Source organism: Aspergillus pseudodeflectus (assembly GCF_044049435.1).
Source record: "Aspergillus pseudodeflectus strain CBS 756.74 chromosome Unknown BJX68scaffold_22, whole genome shotgun sequence".
Lineage (NCBI taxonomy): Eukaryota > Fungi > Ascomycota > Eurotiomycetes > Eurotiales > Aspergillaceae > Aspergillus > Aspergillus pseudodeflectus.
In genome coordinates this window covers 295,946-310,724 of record NW_027263798.1, presented here as the reverse complement: position 1 = coordinate 310,724, position 14,779 = coordinate 295,946, and the positions used below count along the sequence as shown (strand labels likewise).

General features: G+C 52.8%; 7 protein-coding genes across 7 annotated transcripts; 3 read left to right on the top strand and 4 right to left on the bottom strand.

Annotated features, from left to right (window-relative positions):
- The first annotated feature begins 485 nt into the window (after window positions 1–485).
- Window positions 486–2,339, top strand: BJX68DRAFT_94951 (F-box protein). Its single transcript, XM_071050067.1, has 5 exons — window positions 486–898; window positions 947–983; window positions 1,030–1,082; window positions 1,136–1,373; window positions 1,435–2,339. Exons 1-5 carry the CDS (start codon window positions 630–632, stop codon window positions 1,942–1,944), a joined length of 1,107 nt encoding a protein of 368 aa, XP_070898950.1. The 5' UTR covers window positions 486–629; the 3' UTR covers window positions 1,945–2,339.
- Window positions 2,035–2,562, top strand: BJX68DRAFT_94976 (uncharacterized protein). Its single transcript, XM_071050068.1, has one exon. It carries the CDS (start codon window positions 2,124–2,126, stop codon window positions 2,388–2,390), a length of 267 nt encoding a protein of 88 aa, XP_070898949.1. The 5' UTR covers window positions 2,035–2,123; the 3' UTR covers window positions 2,391–2,562.
- Window positions 2,562–4,641, bottom strand: BJX68DRAFT_94980 (cation:proton antiporter). The gene is made up of 2 exons (XM_071050069.1): window positions 3,494–4,641; window positions 2,562–3,441 (listed from the first exon to the last, which is right to left on the bottom strand). Exons 1-2 carry the CDS (start codon window positions 4,541–4,543, stop codon window positions 2,734–2,736), a joined length of 1,758 nt encoding a protein of 585 aa, XP_070898948.1. The 5' UTR covers window positions 4,544–4,641; the 3' UTR covers window positions 2,562–2,733.
- A 349-nt stretch (window positions 4,642–4,990) lies between these two features.
- On the bottom strand, window positions 4,991–5,767 carry BJX68DRAFT_267038 (uncharacterized protein; the record flags this gene model as incomplete). Its single annotated transcript, XM_071045689.1, has 3 exons — window positions 4,991–5,296; window positions 5,361–5,528; window positions 5,603–5,767. 3 exons carry the CDS (start codon window positions 5,765–5,767, stop codon window positions 4,991–4,993), a joined length of 639 nt encoding a protein of 212 aa, XP_070898947.1.
- A 531-nt stretch (window positions 5,768–6,298) lies between these two features.
- On the bottom strand, window positions 6,299–7,375 carry BJX68DRAFT_267037 (uncharacterized protein; the record flags this gene model as incomplete). The annotated part of the gene is made up of 3 exons (XM_071045688.1): window positions 6,299–6,655; window positions 6,719–7,180; window positions 7,247–7,375. The coding sequence occupies 3 exons, from the start codon at window positions 7,373–7,375 to the stop codon at window positions 6,299–6,301; spliced, it is 948 nt and encodes a 315-aa protein (XP_070898946.1).
- Window positions 7,376–10,707: 3,332 nt separating this feature from the next.
- On the top strand, window positions 10,708–12,316 carry BJX68DRAFT_267036 (uncharacterized protein; the record flags this gene model as incomplete). Its single annotated transcript, XM_071045687.1, has 2 exons — window positions 10,708–11,222; window positions 11,281–12,316. The coding sequence occupies 2 exons, from the start codon at window positions 10,708–10,710 to the stop codon at window positions 12,314–12,316; spliced, it is 1,551 nt and encodes a 516-aa protein (XP_070898945.1).
- Window positions 12,317–13,167: 851 nt separating this feature from the next.
- On the bottom strand, window positions 13,168–14,306 carry BJX68DRAFT_94928 (S1/P1 nuclease). The gene is made up of 3 exons (XM_071050066.1): window positions 13,922–14,306; window positions 13,781–13,849; window positions 13,168–13,706 (listed from the first exon to the last, which is right to left on the bottom strand). The coding sequence occupies exons 1-3, from the start codon at window positions 14,282–14,284 to the stop codon at window positions 13,218–13,220; spliced, it is 921 nt and encodes a 306-aa protein (XP_070898944.1). The 5' UTR covers window positions 14,285–14,306; the 3' UTR covers window positions 13,168–13,217.
- Window positions 14,307–14,779: the final 473 nt, after the last annotated feature.

Below are 14,779 nucleotides of genomic sequence, written 5' to 3'. Positions count from 1 at the left end.
CATCAAACAAGATCATTGCCACGGCCCATGGCTGAAGATCTATATTTACACCTCGACATCGAGATGCCCGAGATATCGCCACAAACCAGCTGACCTTGTTGGATAATCTCGCTGACAAACCATTAATATCGGGTGGCACGGGACACGCAAAATCCTCTGCCCGCGTGACCAGCAAGCAAGCCCTAAGAGGACCCGCTCTATTCCTTCCAAAGGTGCAATAATGCGATTCCAGCAATTCCAGCGCCTCACCGCCTGTCCAGGCCTCGCTCCTTTTCACGCTCCCGAGACAACCGCTCCTCGGAGGTGCTAAAAATGGGGGTGCCGATAAAGGCGGTTGCATGAGTTCCGGTGGCGGTCGCGGACTGGCGGTCAGGTCGGTCCCAACTCAGGGGTTACCCGGCCCTGCAGCGAGCTGTGATTGGGGGAACCAGGAAGGCGATCTTGATGAAGAGATTGTGCTGGAGCCGCGCCATGTGGGACTGTGTGGCGCTCATTGGTCAATGGGAGACACATTTGAGGATCTGCTCCCCAGCATTTCTGATTTTTGTATCTTCCATCTCAGCTCTGTTCGGTTGAAGTGACAGTTGCAGTCGTCGTTGCTATCGTACCGTCCACACGCAGAGTTCGATATGGCTTTTGACTGTTACTGTGCTATCTGCGGTGTTGGCTTCTCGGGCATGCGCATTGGGACTCCATCAGATGCCACACCAGAGCGAAGGCGACAGTACGTGGAGAAGATTTCTCAGTCGGGGAACGAGACGACGCCAGACTCAGCTCCCCAGGACCAAGAAGAGCCCATCCGCAGTTACGATCCAAACTTAGTCACCCAAGAGAATGTCGCGTGGACCGCACAAGTACACTGCCTGGGGATGCAGGACGACGCCAAGGGGAAGAGCAGGTAGATACTCTCAGCAGCAAAGTGTCTACTCATCCTAACGTTGCCTAGAGCATTCATCTCAGGACCAGGATACTATGCAGACGCTGTACGTTCCCTCTGCTTATTTTCAGAAACATAGTTAACAAAAACAGGGCGAATTAGCCGTCAAAGTCGGACAGGCTGCACGACGGACATACTTCAACTGGTGCGCTAGCCTATATCTACTGTCTGAAAGAGTGTCTACTAACGACTCTAAAGCTATGGCTTCGGGACAAACGACGTGCCCGGCCCAGTGATGCCCTTCCACTGGTGCTGCTTCGAGATCCTTCTTCGCACTCTCACGGGGACAACCGATCCCAAGAACGTCAACCTCGAGGCCCTCTACGAGGCCATGAGCAGCCACTGCAACTGGTCGGGCTCAGCTCTGCGGTTACCCTACGGTGACGACGTTATCCGCGCACAGGGCCAGTACTGGCAATCCCTCCCTGGAGCCGAGGTTCGTTACCCAAGTTATCACCCCGTCTCTACCCCATGACCACCAATCTAACCGCATGCAGTACACCGTCCGCAACCCCTCCACAACAACCATCACAGAAACACTCAAAGCCAACCTGCAAAGCAACCCCAAACTCCGCACACCACCGACAGGTCTGCCCCTGGACACCCGGGAACCAAAAAACCCCTTCTCCACCCTCCCCACCGAACTCGTCCACCAAATCTGCTCACTCCTTCCCGGAGACTCGCTAGAATCCTTAACGCAAGCATCCCTCTACATAAACCTCATCACCCGCGACAACTACTTCTGGAAACGCTTCATCGCAACCGATATGCCCTGGCTCGAGGAGGGTGAGGCCGAGGTGCTCAGGAAAAGAGCGGACGACACATCGAGCGCAGATTCCGGCTCGGAAAGCCCGATCAACTACCAGCGCGTGTATCAGTGGCTGGACGGAGTCACGAAGCCGGCCTTCGCGATGGACGACGAGATGTTTATGGCTGTTGCGAATCGCAGGCGCATCTGGGGCGTCTGTGAGGTGTTGGCTGGGGCGTATCGCGCGCAGTGCGCGTGAAGAGATGGGCGTGTCAGATGCGCGATTGGGACGCGGTGACTCGACATCTGTCTTATTCGCCTCGCCCTCCGCGATCAGATCATGGCTTGTGGTTGTATGGGACCCCTCTGGGCTCGTCGCGCTCTACGGCTCGGCGGCAAGAACGATGCCCCGCTCGGATAACCCCTGCGTAACCTTACATGGCTCGCAATCCCCGTTTGCACACTCCGATCGGTGTGTGTGTGTGTGTGTGTGTGTGTGTGTGTGTGTGTGTCAACTTCTATACCCTTGATCTATCCCCGGCGGAGCGGTCGGTTTCGATATACATTTCTCATCTGGTCGGACAATTTCACTACTTGGGGTTCAATTGGGGAGTTGGGATGGCTTTTGCTTATATTTTGTTTGTGGTGTATGGGGGCGCTTTGGTGTTTATAGATTGTTTCTGTTGCTTTGGAAACGAACTTTAGACTTGAATATAATGATAATATCTACATGGCAATGATTGTGGAGTTGTTTGTTGGGGCAGATTAGTAGGACTCTGAACATGGACGGACAAGATGGGCAAAACTAAGAAGTTTTTTTGTTTTTGATTTTCTCCCCGTCTTTTCATCTTTTTTCCCTACCTTTTGTAGTATAAACCAATACAGGATGGAACAAGCATGTAAATATGATAAGTGTAAAGAGCTACCTCTAAAACACGACACGTAAAATAATAATAATAAACCAGGTCAACGATACTCCTCAAAACCAGTCCAATCCTCGCTCGTTTCACCTCGCAAAAAGAGGTCCTCGATATCCAAACAAACATCCTCAAATGCCCCAAACCCCCAACGGATCCCTGCCACTGCCACCCCGCCCCGCTCCATTCCTCTCCTTCTGCAGCGCTTTGACCCTCTTGACAAGCGTCCCGACACAAACCGGCCCGACAAGCGTACACAGCGAGATCGCCCAGACGACAATAAGGTACGTCTCCGAGGATGGCCCCTCCGCAGCCACGCCGAAGATCCCGTTCGATTCGGCAAGTGAGGCGATTAGGTACCCGATTTCGCCGCGCGCGACCATTGCTAGTGACAGGATCGAGGCTGGATAGAGGGATTTCGGGGCTTGGGGGAGGGATGATGTCGATGACGTTACCGGGCGGGTCTGGTCCCGGGCATCAGGGGTAGATGCAGCGGCGCTGTCAGTTGTAAGGTCCCGTTGGTTCGGGAGCTCGGTATTTGAGTCCGACGTACGGAGGCTGGTGGTTGGAACTTGAGTACTTTCTTGACTCGGTGTCTGTCGTCGGGCCTTCTCGCGGTTTGGTTGAGATGATTGCCGGCGGACACAAGTCCTGGCGTAGCCGAAAGGCGCCTTGAGGATCGGGACGAGAGAAGTCATACCCGATAGAGGTGAGAAATGAACGAGCCACAGGCCCGTGCACACCTTGCCGAACGTCATGAGGATCGCGTAGACAAAGCCGCGCCACACGATGCTTCCTTCAAACATTTCGGTGATTGGGATCGCGAACCCGATGGAGGCCTTGTTTGTTAGCTATATGGACTGGCGAGAGGGAGTAGGAGAATATGCTTACGAAGAACATCGGGATCAGAATGCGATTGACGGGGCTGTGGTAATATTGTTCGTATACGTATGTGCCTGTAACCTTGGGCTCATGGTTGGCCTGGGTTGAGGCAGCATATGAGGGACGGCGAGCGGCGTCCTGATGGGTCCCGGGCTCGACCTGTTGTGTAGCCGAATTCTCATCTGCCGATCGCGGCTCGATAGCTGAATCTTCCGTGCTGTGCACATGGCTGTCGAACCACGATGTGATGACTCCAGCGAGGTACGCCGCGAAAAGACTAGACGTCCCGGCATAGGTCGCTCCCGCCACCAAACCAACCAGCAAGGCCGTATATCCAAGGAACGCGAATTGCGGAGTGCGGGCAAACTGGGGCAGCTTTTTTTGCGATGCGAGAAGGCAAAGGAGAATCGGCCGTGCGACAAATCTACACACAAGAACGACGCCAACTCCGAAGCCAATCGACACGAAAAGGGGCCGGACAACAGTCACCGCGCTGAACGCGTCTCCGCTCTCGCCGAGGTTCGAAATGATTTGAACCATAACAAGACCAACGACATCGTCCAGCATGGCCGCACTGGTAGTAACTGTCCCCAGACGCGTTGTTATAAGCTCTGTCGTGGAGAGGATCGTAAACGTGGTTCCCAGACTAGTCGCACTCAGCGCCGCGCCGGCCGCAAAAGCCTGAAGAGGCGTGACAGAGACGAGCTCCATCAGGATGAACGACAATGCCATGGGCACGGCGATGCCGGTGAACGCGACCGCGAGCGACAGGTACATATTCGCCCGGAGCGAGGAGAGGGACGTCGACAGACCGCCCTCGTATACCAGCATGATCAGTCCCAGGTATCCGAGCTGCTGTATGACGGTTTCCATATCGCGGTCGAGCCATTTTGCGCCGGGGGTGCCCCAGAGAATTCCGATGAAGAGCTGGCCGATCAGGCCGCAGTATAGAAGCCTGTCGAGACATGTGTTGACCAGGTTCAGTACCAGGAGGAGTCCCGTCTGGTTTAGGATGGTCGAGACCGAAGGTTCATGGTAGGCGAAGGCGGATTCTGCCATCTGGTTCGTTCGTTCGGACTGAGTGAGACGGGCGGCTAGCCGTGCGGTAATAACAGTCTCGGGTATAGTGAGGTCAAAGACAAAGGGAAAACGGACTCCATCAGAGAATCAGGCTAGCTAAGAGGCAAGAGCGAATTGAGAGCAATTGGTAATGATAAAAGTAAAGCGATTGAGAGGCAGAAAGATTGGCAGGAGAATCACTGGAGATAGAGAAAAGGCGGTCGCGAAAAGGCTTGGCGCCAAGACACCGCAGAGGTGACGTCAGTTCTGTGACCAACGTCAACATTGGCAGTAATTCGTGAACTCCAATCTTCTACATGACAAAATTGCAATTGATAGAAACGAGAGGGTATTAAGCTCAATAAAGAAGCAGCACAAAGCAACAAATGCACTCCAGAGAGTAACTGAACCCTGGCCAGAGGAGGACGATTGGCCGAGAAGATGCCACTAGATCTGCAGTATGTCCCTCCAGAATTCCTCTGGCAGACTTGAATACTCCGCAAATCGCCCAATAGCCTGGTCTAGCACGACTCGCTGATGCGCCGATAATCTAATCTTTGGCGGTTGGGCCCCTGGCACCGGTTTGACAAGGAAAAGTGCGTCGTCTGCGTCTGCGATGCAATCGCGTTGGATGGTCCGCAGAGGAGCTGAGGTGATTTTGTGAACAAGGAGATCTTCCACAGGAACATATGGTGTAATTCCCCTCCTCCAAGCTTCTATTATTGATAAAAAGCCGCTGGGCCTGTAGGAGAGCTAGACGTCAATGTCAGCACAATGTCCATCAGCACGAGGGGCCACATATCGCAGGATTAGCTACCTCACGCTCTTCACAGAATCTGATGAACACCCCCGTGCGGCTCTGCAGCCCGCCGTCGTCCGTTTTGTAGATAAAAAAACGATCGCTGTCGCATCGGAGAACGGCTTGGATCAAGTCATGGTCGATGGGGCTGTCCTGTGTGTTGTGGCGGATAACCACATCAATATTCTGAGCGAAAGGTCAATCAGATGAGTATCCCTGAGGGTGAACGGTAACGGGGAAGGGAGATGCGGAGGACATACGTTTGTGATGCGCATTGGAGGGGAGGAGGGCTGGGTCAGGTAGTACTGCAGAGCAGCACCCCCGACAATCGCAATACGTGTATTCTTCCAGCCCGATGATTGAGAAAGTGTACGTATGAGGGCGTCCGCCGCCTCTTGGACGTCAAGTTCTGTCGGGATACTCATGGTTTTCTGGGAATCGAGGAGGCGGAAGAAGAAATAGGTGAAGAATAAACCTTCTTGAAAGAGGCCTGCCCAACCCGGAGAAAAGGGGGAAAGGATTGCGAGGATGAATGTACATGACAAGATGAAGAACGGGTACGGGCTGGAGTCATCTTATTTAAGTATTTCTCAATCTATTGCGGGAGATAATTTGACTTCAAGACGATGCTGAAAAGCTGCCGTGCTCTCGTCCTGGTAGGCTGTGAATGAGACACTTTGAGTAGCGTCATGCAAGAGTATGGAGAAGAAGTTCTAGAAGCTTTGGAAAAGGGAAACAAAAGTATATGAAAGGAGTGGAAATGTTCTAAATAATGTCTTACTATTGATATTCACCTCATTCTGCCGTTGGTTTTTTTTTCTTTCTCACCCCTCCCGTGGACACACGAACGCTAGACCATGATCAAGGAATGTGAATAGATCTACCATGGGCAGTCAGCAATTCAACTAGAAGAAGGGAAGGTATATGGGCAGTCCAGAAGGTGTTCTCTCCGTATCTTAGCCTCTCTCAGTGGTGCTTGGCACTAGATCAGGATCCACGTCGTTCTCTGGCAGTTTATGGGTTCTGGCAATATTCAACGGTGGAAGAGGGGGAATATTTGCACTCTGCTCCAGCTGCCCAGCCAGGAGTCTCTTGCGGAGCCTAAGGGCTGCGTAGCCAGCTGGTTGTCCCTTCGTGTGCGGCCCCGAGTGTTCAGCTACCCAGACAGACCGAAACTCAGGTCGCATGCCAGCTTCGATCTCCCGATAGGTTTGATGGCTGCGTGAGCCGTATAAATTTAAGACCATGCGGTAAAAGGACTTCTCACTCCAATCCGCAGCGTACTCGTAGAGACAACGAAGTAGTACGAGAGCCTTGATACAGAAATGTTAGTCCCATTATTTGTGCTCACAGGTTATACCGTTCACTTGACTCACCTCGAAGAATTTTGCCGGCCTCATTATCTTGACAGGAGGGAGTTCTCTCCATGGGCCGGTCCCAGCTCCCCCGTTGGCTCTGCTTGGAGGCAGACCCTCGTCATTGGACAACATGAAATATTCGTCAGCGACAGGACCAAGTTTGATGGCATCTTTAGGAAGCCACCATAGCATTCTGGACTGCTTGTACAGCCTAAGCACTGTGAAGTGCCCCCTGGGGTCGAAATGGAAATGCTCGTCGGCGATCACGTGGAACCTATTGGGCCCCATGCGGCTGAAGATATCCGGCACGCTCATATACGTCTTGCCGGTGGTTGAGCATTGAAACGTGGGGTCCTGCATCGCTGAGCCCTCGGCGTGGAGTTCGACACATTGGCGGCTAGTACAGTGTTGGTACCCTGCAGCAATCAGACAGCTGACGGCAATTGCCAGCTTGTCGTCACGCAGAACAAACTCGATTTCCTAGTGAATCATCAGTAAACTATTCTCTCTCTAGATCTTTGGGATCAAATGAGGCTTGAAACTTACGGGAAACCCATAATGTACTCCAAGCAAACTGACGACCCACCACCCCCAGAGGATATTAGGGACGCCTGCCCTATCCAGCGTCTGGCCCACTTCGGCCGCCGGTCTTGCACCTGAAGATGGACGTGGCATGTTGAAAGAAGTATTCGGATAAGCTGATATGCCTTCTATTGTACCGTTGTTGGGATCGAGGAGACTGATCTGATGATACCGATGATCATTTCCTAATCAGGCAATTCTACCTGGTATTTATAGCCCAGGGCCATGAGCAGGGTTTCTTTGACAGGGACCCTCTTCCTTCTTGTTCATCAAACCCGGCTTTGAGGTTCTTTATCTTGCCATTGTTCGTGTTGTACGCATCTAACGTGCCTATCCATGATTTGCTGCCATCTACAAAGCAAAGCAACCATCGGGGATTGTCATCCACTTCGAGGACAAAAGAACCGACCATTATCATCTTGAAACGATAATGGATTGGCACCAGAAGAAGGAGTCAAACCATAAGCTGTATAAACCTCAAAGGATTGACCGAGTTGGAGTTTCTCAATGCGGACTACAGAAGACGCGTATGGAATGGGAGATGTTGACTCGGAGCTGTACTGTCTGGTTACTGACAAAGGCAGGATCCTTGACTGCGATCGGTATGCCGACGGCATCCTTGACGAGCGGCACCCTTCTCGTTCATATTTCCAGCAGGGATGCTTTGTTTTCCTCTACGATTCAAGAAGCAACATACAACATACTCTCTCTGGGGTAGAAGTTCCGTCAAGGAGACAGACTCACAACTGCGATCGCTAGCGACACGCCAAGAGGAGCAGACAGACTTGAACCGCTGCACAATCACCCTGCCACAAATGAGAGTGCCGGCCTTTGGCTTACGTTGCCAGGAAATAGCCGGATGTTGCCTTTAAAGTTGCCGAGCGAAACCACTGACTTCCCAAAACGTGCGTCAATGGGGCCCTTGGCACCATTAGACAGCTGCTTTGATCGCTTATTGGCACTCAAGCGATGGGCAATGTTGAAAGGATACTGAGACCAAAAGAGCGGTGTGAAAGAAAACAGAGTCGCAGCTCTTGAGCCAGTGTCCTGAGACATAGCAACCTGTATGTCTTGGTCTCTTTGTTCAACCAGAGCGCTATCCAGCGCACTCTTCCTCCTACCAGCCTCCGTCCGGAGTTTCAAGTAGCTCCGGGGCGTCAATTGAGTTCTTTTTGGGCGTCGAAGGACCAATCGTCTACGATTCCCATATGCAGCTCCTATCGCAAGATACTCTTGGCCATATTCGTGGCAAGGCTGAACTGGCCAAGGCTGACACGTCGGTTGGCGAAGACCAGGATTGCGGTCCGGCCAATGATTGGGAAACCCAAGCGAGCTTCTCTGACGTAAGATTACGTCGATTTGAATTTTCGGCTGCGGTTGTCTGCCAGAGGCTCGATGTTCTCAGGATTAGCCGGACGCGCGCTTCCGGGCCAAACGACTAGCCAATTCACCAGCTCGGCACGCGTCGACTAGGGAACGAGGAGAACCGATATGGGACCAAGTAATAAAGAAAATTACCACCAGAGACAAAGAGCAACGCTGGCATTCGAGACCAGCGACAACAAAAGTCAATGCCTCGTATGTTTCACATTCCTTTGTCACTGCCCGTCAGCAGACTCCTTGCGTCGAAAACGGGATCTCGGAACTTCCAATACCACGCAGAATTTGTGGGAAAGATCCAAAGTTCTCCAGGCAGATACCCTGGCAAAGCCAAAACGTGGTGGGAGATCATCACTACGTGCGAGGCTGAAGACTTAGGGCTCGTTCTCATCACCGAAGAGCCGCCAGATGCCCTGAAACATGTCAGCCAATAAGACGACAACATCCCAATCTGGCGTGAGATTGTCGCCTCGCCAAATCTCAAATAGAGTTTCTCATCGAGCTGAAGTTATTCCTCAACTGCCATTGGTCCCAGCCTCAGCCTGGAATCCAGAGCCGTTCAGATCCATCCAGACTGTCTCCCCAGTCCACCAATCCTCGGCAGCTCCTTGAACATGACCTGTCCTTTTTGCCAATACCCTCTCTATACTGGAGGCGCAGGAATTGATACGACTGGTGGAGGCACTTCTGCGGTTGACGGTTAGGGCAAATAGGGAAAGTAGAAAAGCCAGAAATGAGACCTTCGATGCCCCCTAGGAAGGTGTCGCAGCAACCTCACTGGCGAGCACCTAGCGGTTAATCCATACCTCTACGAGGTAGAGTACAGTCGTGTAGAAAAAGCATCTACAGAGACCCAGTGCCACGCGGACCCCTGGGGCATTAGCCGCCGAAGCGCCTGGGTGCTGGCCGAAGCTTACTTCAAGGACGGTGCATTACTGAGATTACTATCTACTATCTTATATAGCTGTATTCACTTGCCCCATACTATATCTGCAGGATAGATACATTGGTTCATCGGTCTGACTGTTGGTTGACCAACTGATTATTCTGATTGATTCTCCATTCCCCAGGCGCCTGCCCAATAGCATGTAAAATCTTGATTGGTCTAAATGACCGGACATGGAGTTAAACTCGTATCTGGTTGGTCCTATTGAACGTTTAGAAAAGAAATCATCTGCCGTGCTCATGCGCCTTAATTTGCCGTGTAAAAGCCCAACGCGGTGGTAGTGGGGGCTTCTTGAGCAGGCCTGAAGATATACAGCATGTAACTATGAGGCATTGAAAGGGATGATGATTAGTCCGTTCTGCCTGGGCGTGCCTGATACCGTGGAGATTCCATTCGTTCGGGCAATCTTGAATTTCGCTCCCTTGGACACGCAAGACAGGCAGAAAGGGAACCACGCACGCAGCGAATGCCGAAGCGCGTCGAGTTTGCAACCAGTTGCTCAGCTTCTGGAGTGCCATGTAGAGACCGCCAAACCATCTACCGCGGCGATTCACGGCCTGAACCCGAAATCACTCCATCCGGGCAGACTGCTTTCCCTGTCGGCGGTTGGAGAACGAGGTCGACGCCTTGTTGTATGAGGGTAGGTACCTCGGTCTCGACGGCTAAAGGTCCCTTCGCAGCGGTAGTTTAACAGGGTCCTCTGTTCGACTAGTGCTGCGCCAAAGAATGGCCGAGTAACAGGTCTTGCCTCAAGCGAAGGTTGCGTGATTTTGACCTGGGAATACATGGAGGATGAAGCGAATCTTTATCAAGGCAAAACTATGATTCGTTGGTTGTCAAAGGCACAGCCTAGTAGTAGACACTGTGGTACTATGCTACACAGTGGCTGCTTCAGGAGGGCCTTGATGCTCAGCTATGAGACCTTGGCCGGATTGCTTCACTGTGCTAAGAACCTTGAACACGATAGTCCAAGGCTCCGCCAGAGAGGAAGGAGCACCCTGCCGTGGCCCCTTCCGCAAGTAAATCCACGTCCACTGTGTTACTCGGCAACTTCCCACTTCCCACAACCACCTCCCCGTGTCCAAAAGCCACAGCAGCCATGGCTGATCTCTCCTCTGTTCCGTTTGAAATCCACTCGATAATCCTTGACTTTTGCGACTTCCGGGCGACTCGATCGTACTCCCTCGTTGCAAAAGCCACCACGTCCGCCGCCCAACGACACCTCTACCGTGAACTGCACCTCGGTCCAGCCGGTCACGTCACCCAGTGGACGTGTACGACCATTCAGCACCTCCTCCGGACCCTTGTCCGGCGTCCAGATCTAGTAGCAGTGGTGAAAAGCGTTCACCTTGATGTCCACTATGCCTGCAACTTTACGGAGGAGGCGAGATACCTTGAGAAAGTCGGCGTAGAACGCGCAGACTCCGACCTCACCAGCCTGGCAAGAGCCGTCGTGGAAGATCTGGACCTCCCGAATTCTTGCTCATGGGACATAAAACTGCGCCACACCTCCCTTGACCCTTGGATCGCTGTCCTCCTTGCCCGACTCACCTCGATGGAGTCTCTCAGATTGGGACCGGCACTGCTACACAGAGCAACGTTCCTCGGCTCCATGTTTCAGCACCTAATTCACGGAACGCCCAGGTCACTTCTCACATCTCCAATTAGTCAGTCTAGGGGCAGCGGATGCGGGGTATAAAGTCGCGGGCCTGAACTACGGGCCTGAAATCTATATGCCTTTTTTCAACCACCCCTCCCTTGAAGACTTTGAGATGAGCCTCGGGCAATTCCCCAAGCTGAGACAGTGGAGGATCAAGCAAGCTCCGAGCTCTTTGACCGCATTTCGGCTGCTCCGAACCGGCGGCATCAACCAGCAACAAGTGGCGGACTCGTTGGCACTAATGCCCAAGCTTGAGGCTCTACACCTTGGCTGGAATGAAGTATCAGGGCCCAGCGGAACTCTAACAGCTCATCCCCCAATTGATTTTGCAGAGATTAAGGCTGCTCTTGACCCTCTATCGCAGCATCTCAAAGCCCTGTCGATCGGGGTCACCCACTATCGGCCCAAATCAGGGCAGCTGGACGCGGAGGACGATCCAACCCGTCCGTTTATAGAATGGGCAGACTCTTCTCTCGGGTCTCTGGCCAGCCTGGGCTTCCTTGAGCACCTCGAGGTTTCTGTCAACATCTTGCTCGACTTCGTCCCGTGGATTGACACTCTAGAAGACGTCCTTCCAAAAAGCCTAAGGTCTTTGGTACTGACGGACGAAACGTTGACCTGGCGTCAAGGCATACTTGAAGACCTGCTGCAGCCATGGGAGCACGGTTTGCACCAGGTTGTCGCCCTGCTAGGCAGATACCTGCTCCTCCACGAAATCTTTGCGCCTCATCTCACCAGTGTGACGCTTAATTTCACCGCTGCGATCGGTTCTGACGGATCTGTGCCGCAGGCTCTTGAACGAAGGCTTCGCGGTTGCGCAGAGGCGAGTCACGTTACTGTCAAGATACTCTACGTTCAGGCATACCCGCTTGAGCATTCTACGCGACTATATCCTATAGCCCTCACCATCTACAACCGCCAAACCCCCAAAGTCGCCCCGATGATCCGGTGCGGCGGCCCGTTGACTAGGGTCCCTCTGTATTGGTTCCCACGAAGCTGGTCTAGATCTGAATATGCTTATCGGTTCCCCATGCAAAAGCTGAGCTGAGGATATGGCGTTATTGTGCGAACTGGTCATTAGGGGTTCGTGAGGAGGTGCCGGCGAGAATAACGGATATGTGTCTAGATATCATCGACTCGTAAATGACTCGACTTGTATGATTGACGCATTTGATATGGATGTCGCAACAACGATACCTGACAGGAGGAGACTTTAGTTTATCAAATGAGACCATCAGTGGACTCGACAATGTATGTACTTAGCCTAATATTACAGCCATCTGAGAATATGACAAACGAGAACAGACAAACGAGTCCTGGGTTCATTGAAGACTACCAGGTAGAGAGCCCTCTGGTTTTATACATGGTTTATTTCTTCGTAGAGAAGCGACTGATTCCATTGCCAAGCGTCAACAAGATGCCCCTATTATGACTCGATAGATCTGCAAATGTCAAGCAGGGAGATCCTAGGGTCATGAGATTGGACGTGATGAACTCCTTGAATGGTGGGTACACGTGAGGGTAGCCCAGCTCCTAGTATCAGCAAAACAGATACGCGAAATGGGGGTACAGCCCCAGACACCTTGCAAGTAATGAGCGGCCATTGCGTCCGCTCTATCCTTGACAACTTTCGCAATCGCCGGCCTAGCATGAAGCCTCGCCAACCAGGCACTGACACTCGGGAACTCCCTCTCGAGATCAATCGCATCCCCAAGAAACTGCGCCACAACGCCAACCCAAGTCCAGAACGCCGAGTCGACAAAGCTATACCCCCCGCCCACCAACTACTCCCTAGTTCGTACCAATGCAACAGCTTTTGGTCAGCCGTCACGAGTGGAGTGACTGGATAGAGATAGTAGCATTGCTGGACAACTCGCAGAATTAAAGTGTAAGTAACCCAGCCTACAGTCTTCGATTCGACTCTCCCGCAAGGAAACAAACAATGGCCGCTACAAATAGGAATGATCGCAATTACCGTCCCCCTTGGCAGCAGCCGCAATCAAATCCAACCACGCCGCCAACCGATACCCAGCACGCGCAATCAACTCCTCAAACACCGGCCGTGCAGCCTGATAATACTCGCCCGCCAAATCCGTCGACTCGAGATACTCCAAGCCCGGCTCAATCACCGTAGTACAAACATACGCATTCGCATCGCGGGCCCACCCCATCGCCGTCGCTCGCGGATCGCTAATATCCAAATCCGCAATCCACGACGCAGCTTCGCGCCTGTATGCGCCCGACCGGATCTTCTTCGTCAGGCGCGTCGCCCAGGCGTGCGCCGTGGAGAGTGAGGATCCGCCCGCGTGCGCTTCGGGCATGTTGTTGTCCCAGATGTGGTGCAGGTTCTGGACGCTGCCGTTGAAAGTTACGGCGATGTCGTTGCCGCCGACGGCGAGGGCTTCGTCGTGCAGGGGTTGGTGGATGTCGCCAGTGAACTGGCAGATCGTTTTTTTTTAGTATCACTAGGGTGGAAAAGGACGCCAGATGGATGGAAGGAATTGACACATACGTGAATAATAAAGCGCAGCGCATCAAGCTTGAGCTCATCCGAAGTCCCAGAGTCGAGTAGTAGATCCGTCTACAGACCGAGACACGCATTAGTTGCAATTTGTTCCATCGCCATCCCGCAAACAGAATGGAGGAATCTCACATAATTCTGAATCGCGCTCACAATACACCCCTCACTCGGACAATCGCGCTCAAACTCGACCCCGCAACTAACCGGCGGGTCATCGTTGGCGTCGATGTAGTGAAACACAGAGGAGAATTCCCCGCCCTCGGTATACCGGTACGAGTCCGCCCAGGGCGCGACGCTGGCGAGGTAGCTGCTGCTGCTGCTGTTGCTCGCGCTGCCCAGGATCTCCTTACAGAAGGCCGCGGTGCTGGGTGAGACGAAGTTCTGCGCTATGTAGGCGACTGTTTCGTGGCCCATTGCGCCCCATGCGAGGGCGGTGGGGAGGCATGAGGATACGGCGAGGGTGATGGGGAGGAGCGGTCGATTGCGGGCCAGCATGATGAGGAATGTTTTCTTTTTCTTTTTCAATGCAGTGCGGAGAGCGAGGGGGGGGGACAGCAGGTCATTTATGTGCTTTGCTTTGGAGAAGCATTCGGAGAGCGCCGATCATGTAACCCTCCAGCACTTGGCGCCCCGCAGATTGGGTGCTTGGAACCTATCAGCTTAGCGACTTGGATAGGCTCGGATATTTGCTTTTTTGCTTGATTACAGCGTGATGTCCATTGGCTGGAGATATGATAGGCAAGGTTTGATGTCGCGTGCTCATTGCCTGTCTGATTGATAATAAGCGCCGGCATAAATGCTACAGAAGAAGTGCCTTCTTTAAAGGAAGGTCTTTAGCGAATCGTGCTCAGGTACCTGCAGTAAAGGTAGATGTAATACTTGGGCAGCTGCAGTTCTAATATGGAAATTGCGCTTTTGACCCCCGCTCGACTGCTGTCCAGTTTAATATCCAGACTCCTGTAGATAAGATAATCTATCCAAAACACCTAC

Excerpts from the sequence above, each read along its gene's own strand:
- BJX68DRAFT_94976 (XM_071050068.1), top strand. The coding sequence starts at position 2,124 with ATGGCTCGCAATCCCCGTTTGCACACTCCGATCGGTGTGTGTGTGTGT.
- BJX68DRAFT_94928 (XM_071050066.1), bottom strand. The coding sequence starts at position 14,284 with ATGCTGGCCCGCAATCGACCGCTCCTCCCCATCACCCTCGCCGTATCC. Across the intron at positions 13,850-13,921 it reads TGAGCGCGATTCAGAATTAT|ACGGATCTACTACTCGACTC; the intron begins GTGAGATTCCTC and ends CTCGGTCTGTAG. Across the intron at positions 13,707-13,780 it reads CGCTGCGCTTTATTATTCAC|TTCACTGGCGACATCCACCA; the intron begins GTATGTGTCAAT and ends ACGATCTGCCAG.
- BJX68DRAFT_94980 (XM_071050069.1), bottom strand. The coding sequence starts at position 4,543 with ATGGCAGAATCCGCCTTCGCCTACCATGAACCTTCGGTCTCGACCATC. Across the intron at positions 3,442-3,493 it reads TTCTGATCCCGATGTTCTTC|GCCTCCATCGGGTTCGCGAT; the intron begins GTAAGCATATTC and ends CTAACAAACAAG.
- BJX68DRAFT_94951 (XM_071050067.1), top strand. The coding sequence starts at position 630 with ATGGCTTTTGACTGTTACTGTGCTATCTGCGGTGTTGGCTTCTCGGGC. Across the intron at positions 984-1,029 it reads CAGGATACTATGCAGACGCT|GGCGAATTAGCCGTCAAAGT; the intron begins GTACGTTCCCTC and ends TAACAAAAACAG. Across the intron at positions 1,374-1,434 it reads AATCCCTCCCTGGAGCCGAG|TACACCGTCCGCAACCCCTC; the intron begins GTTCGTTACCCA and ends AACCGCATGCAG.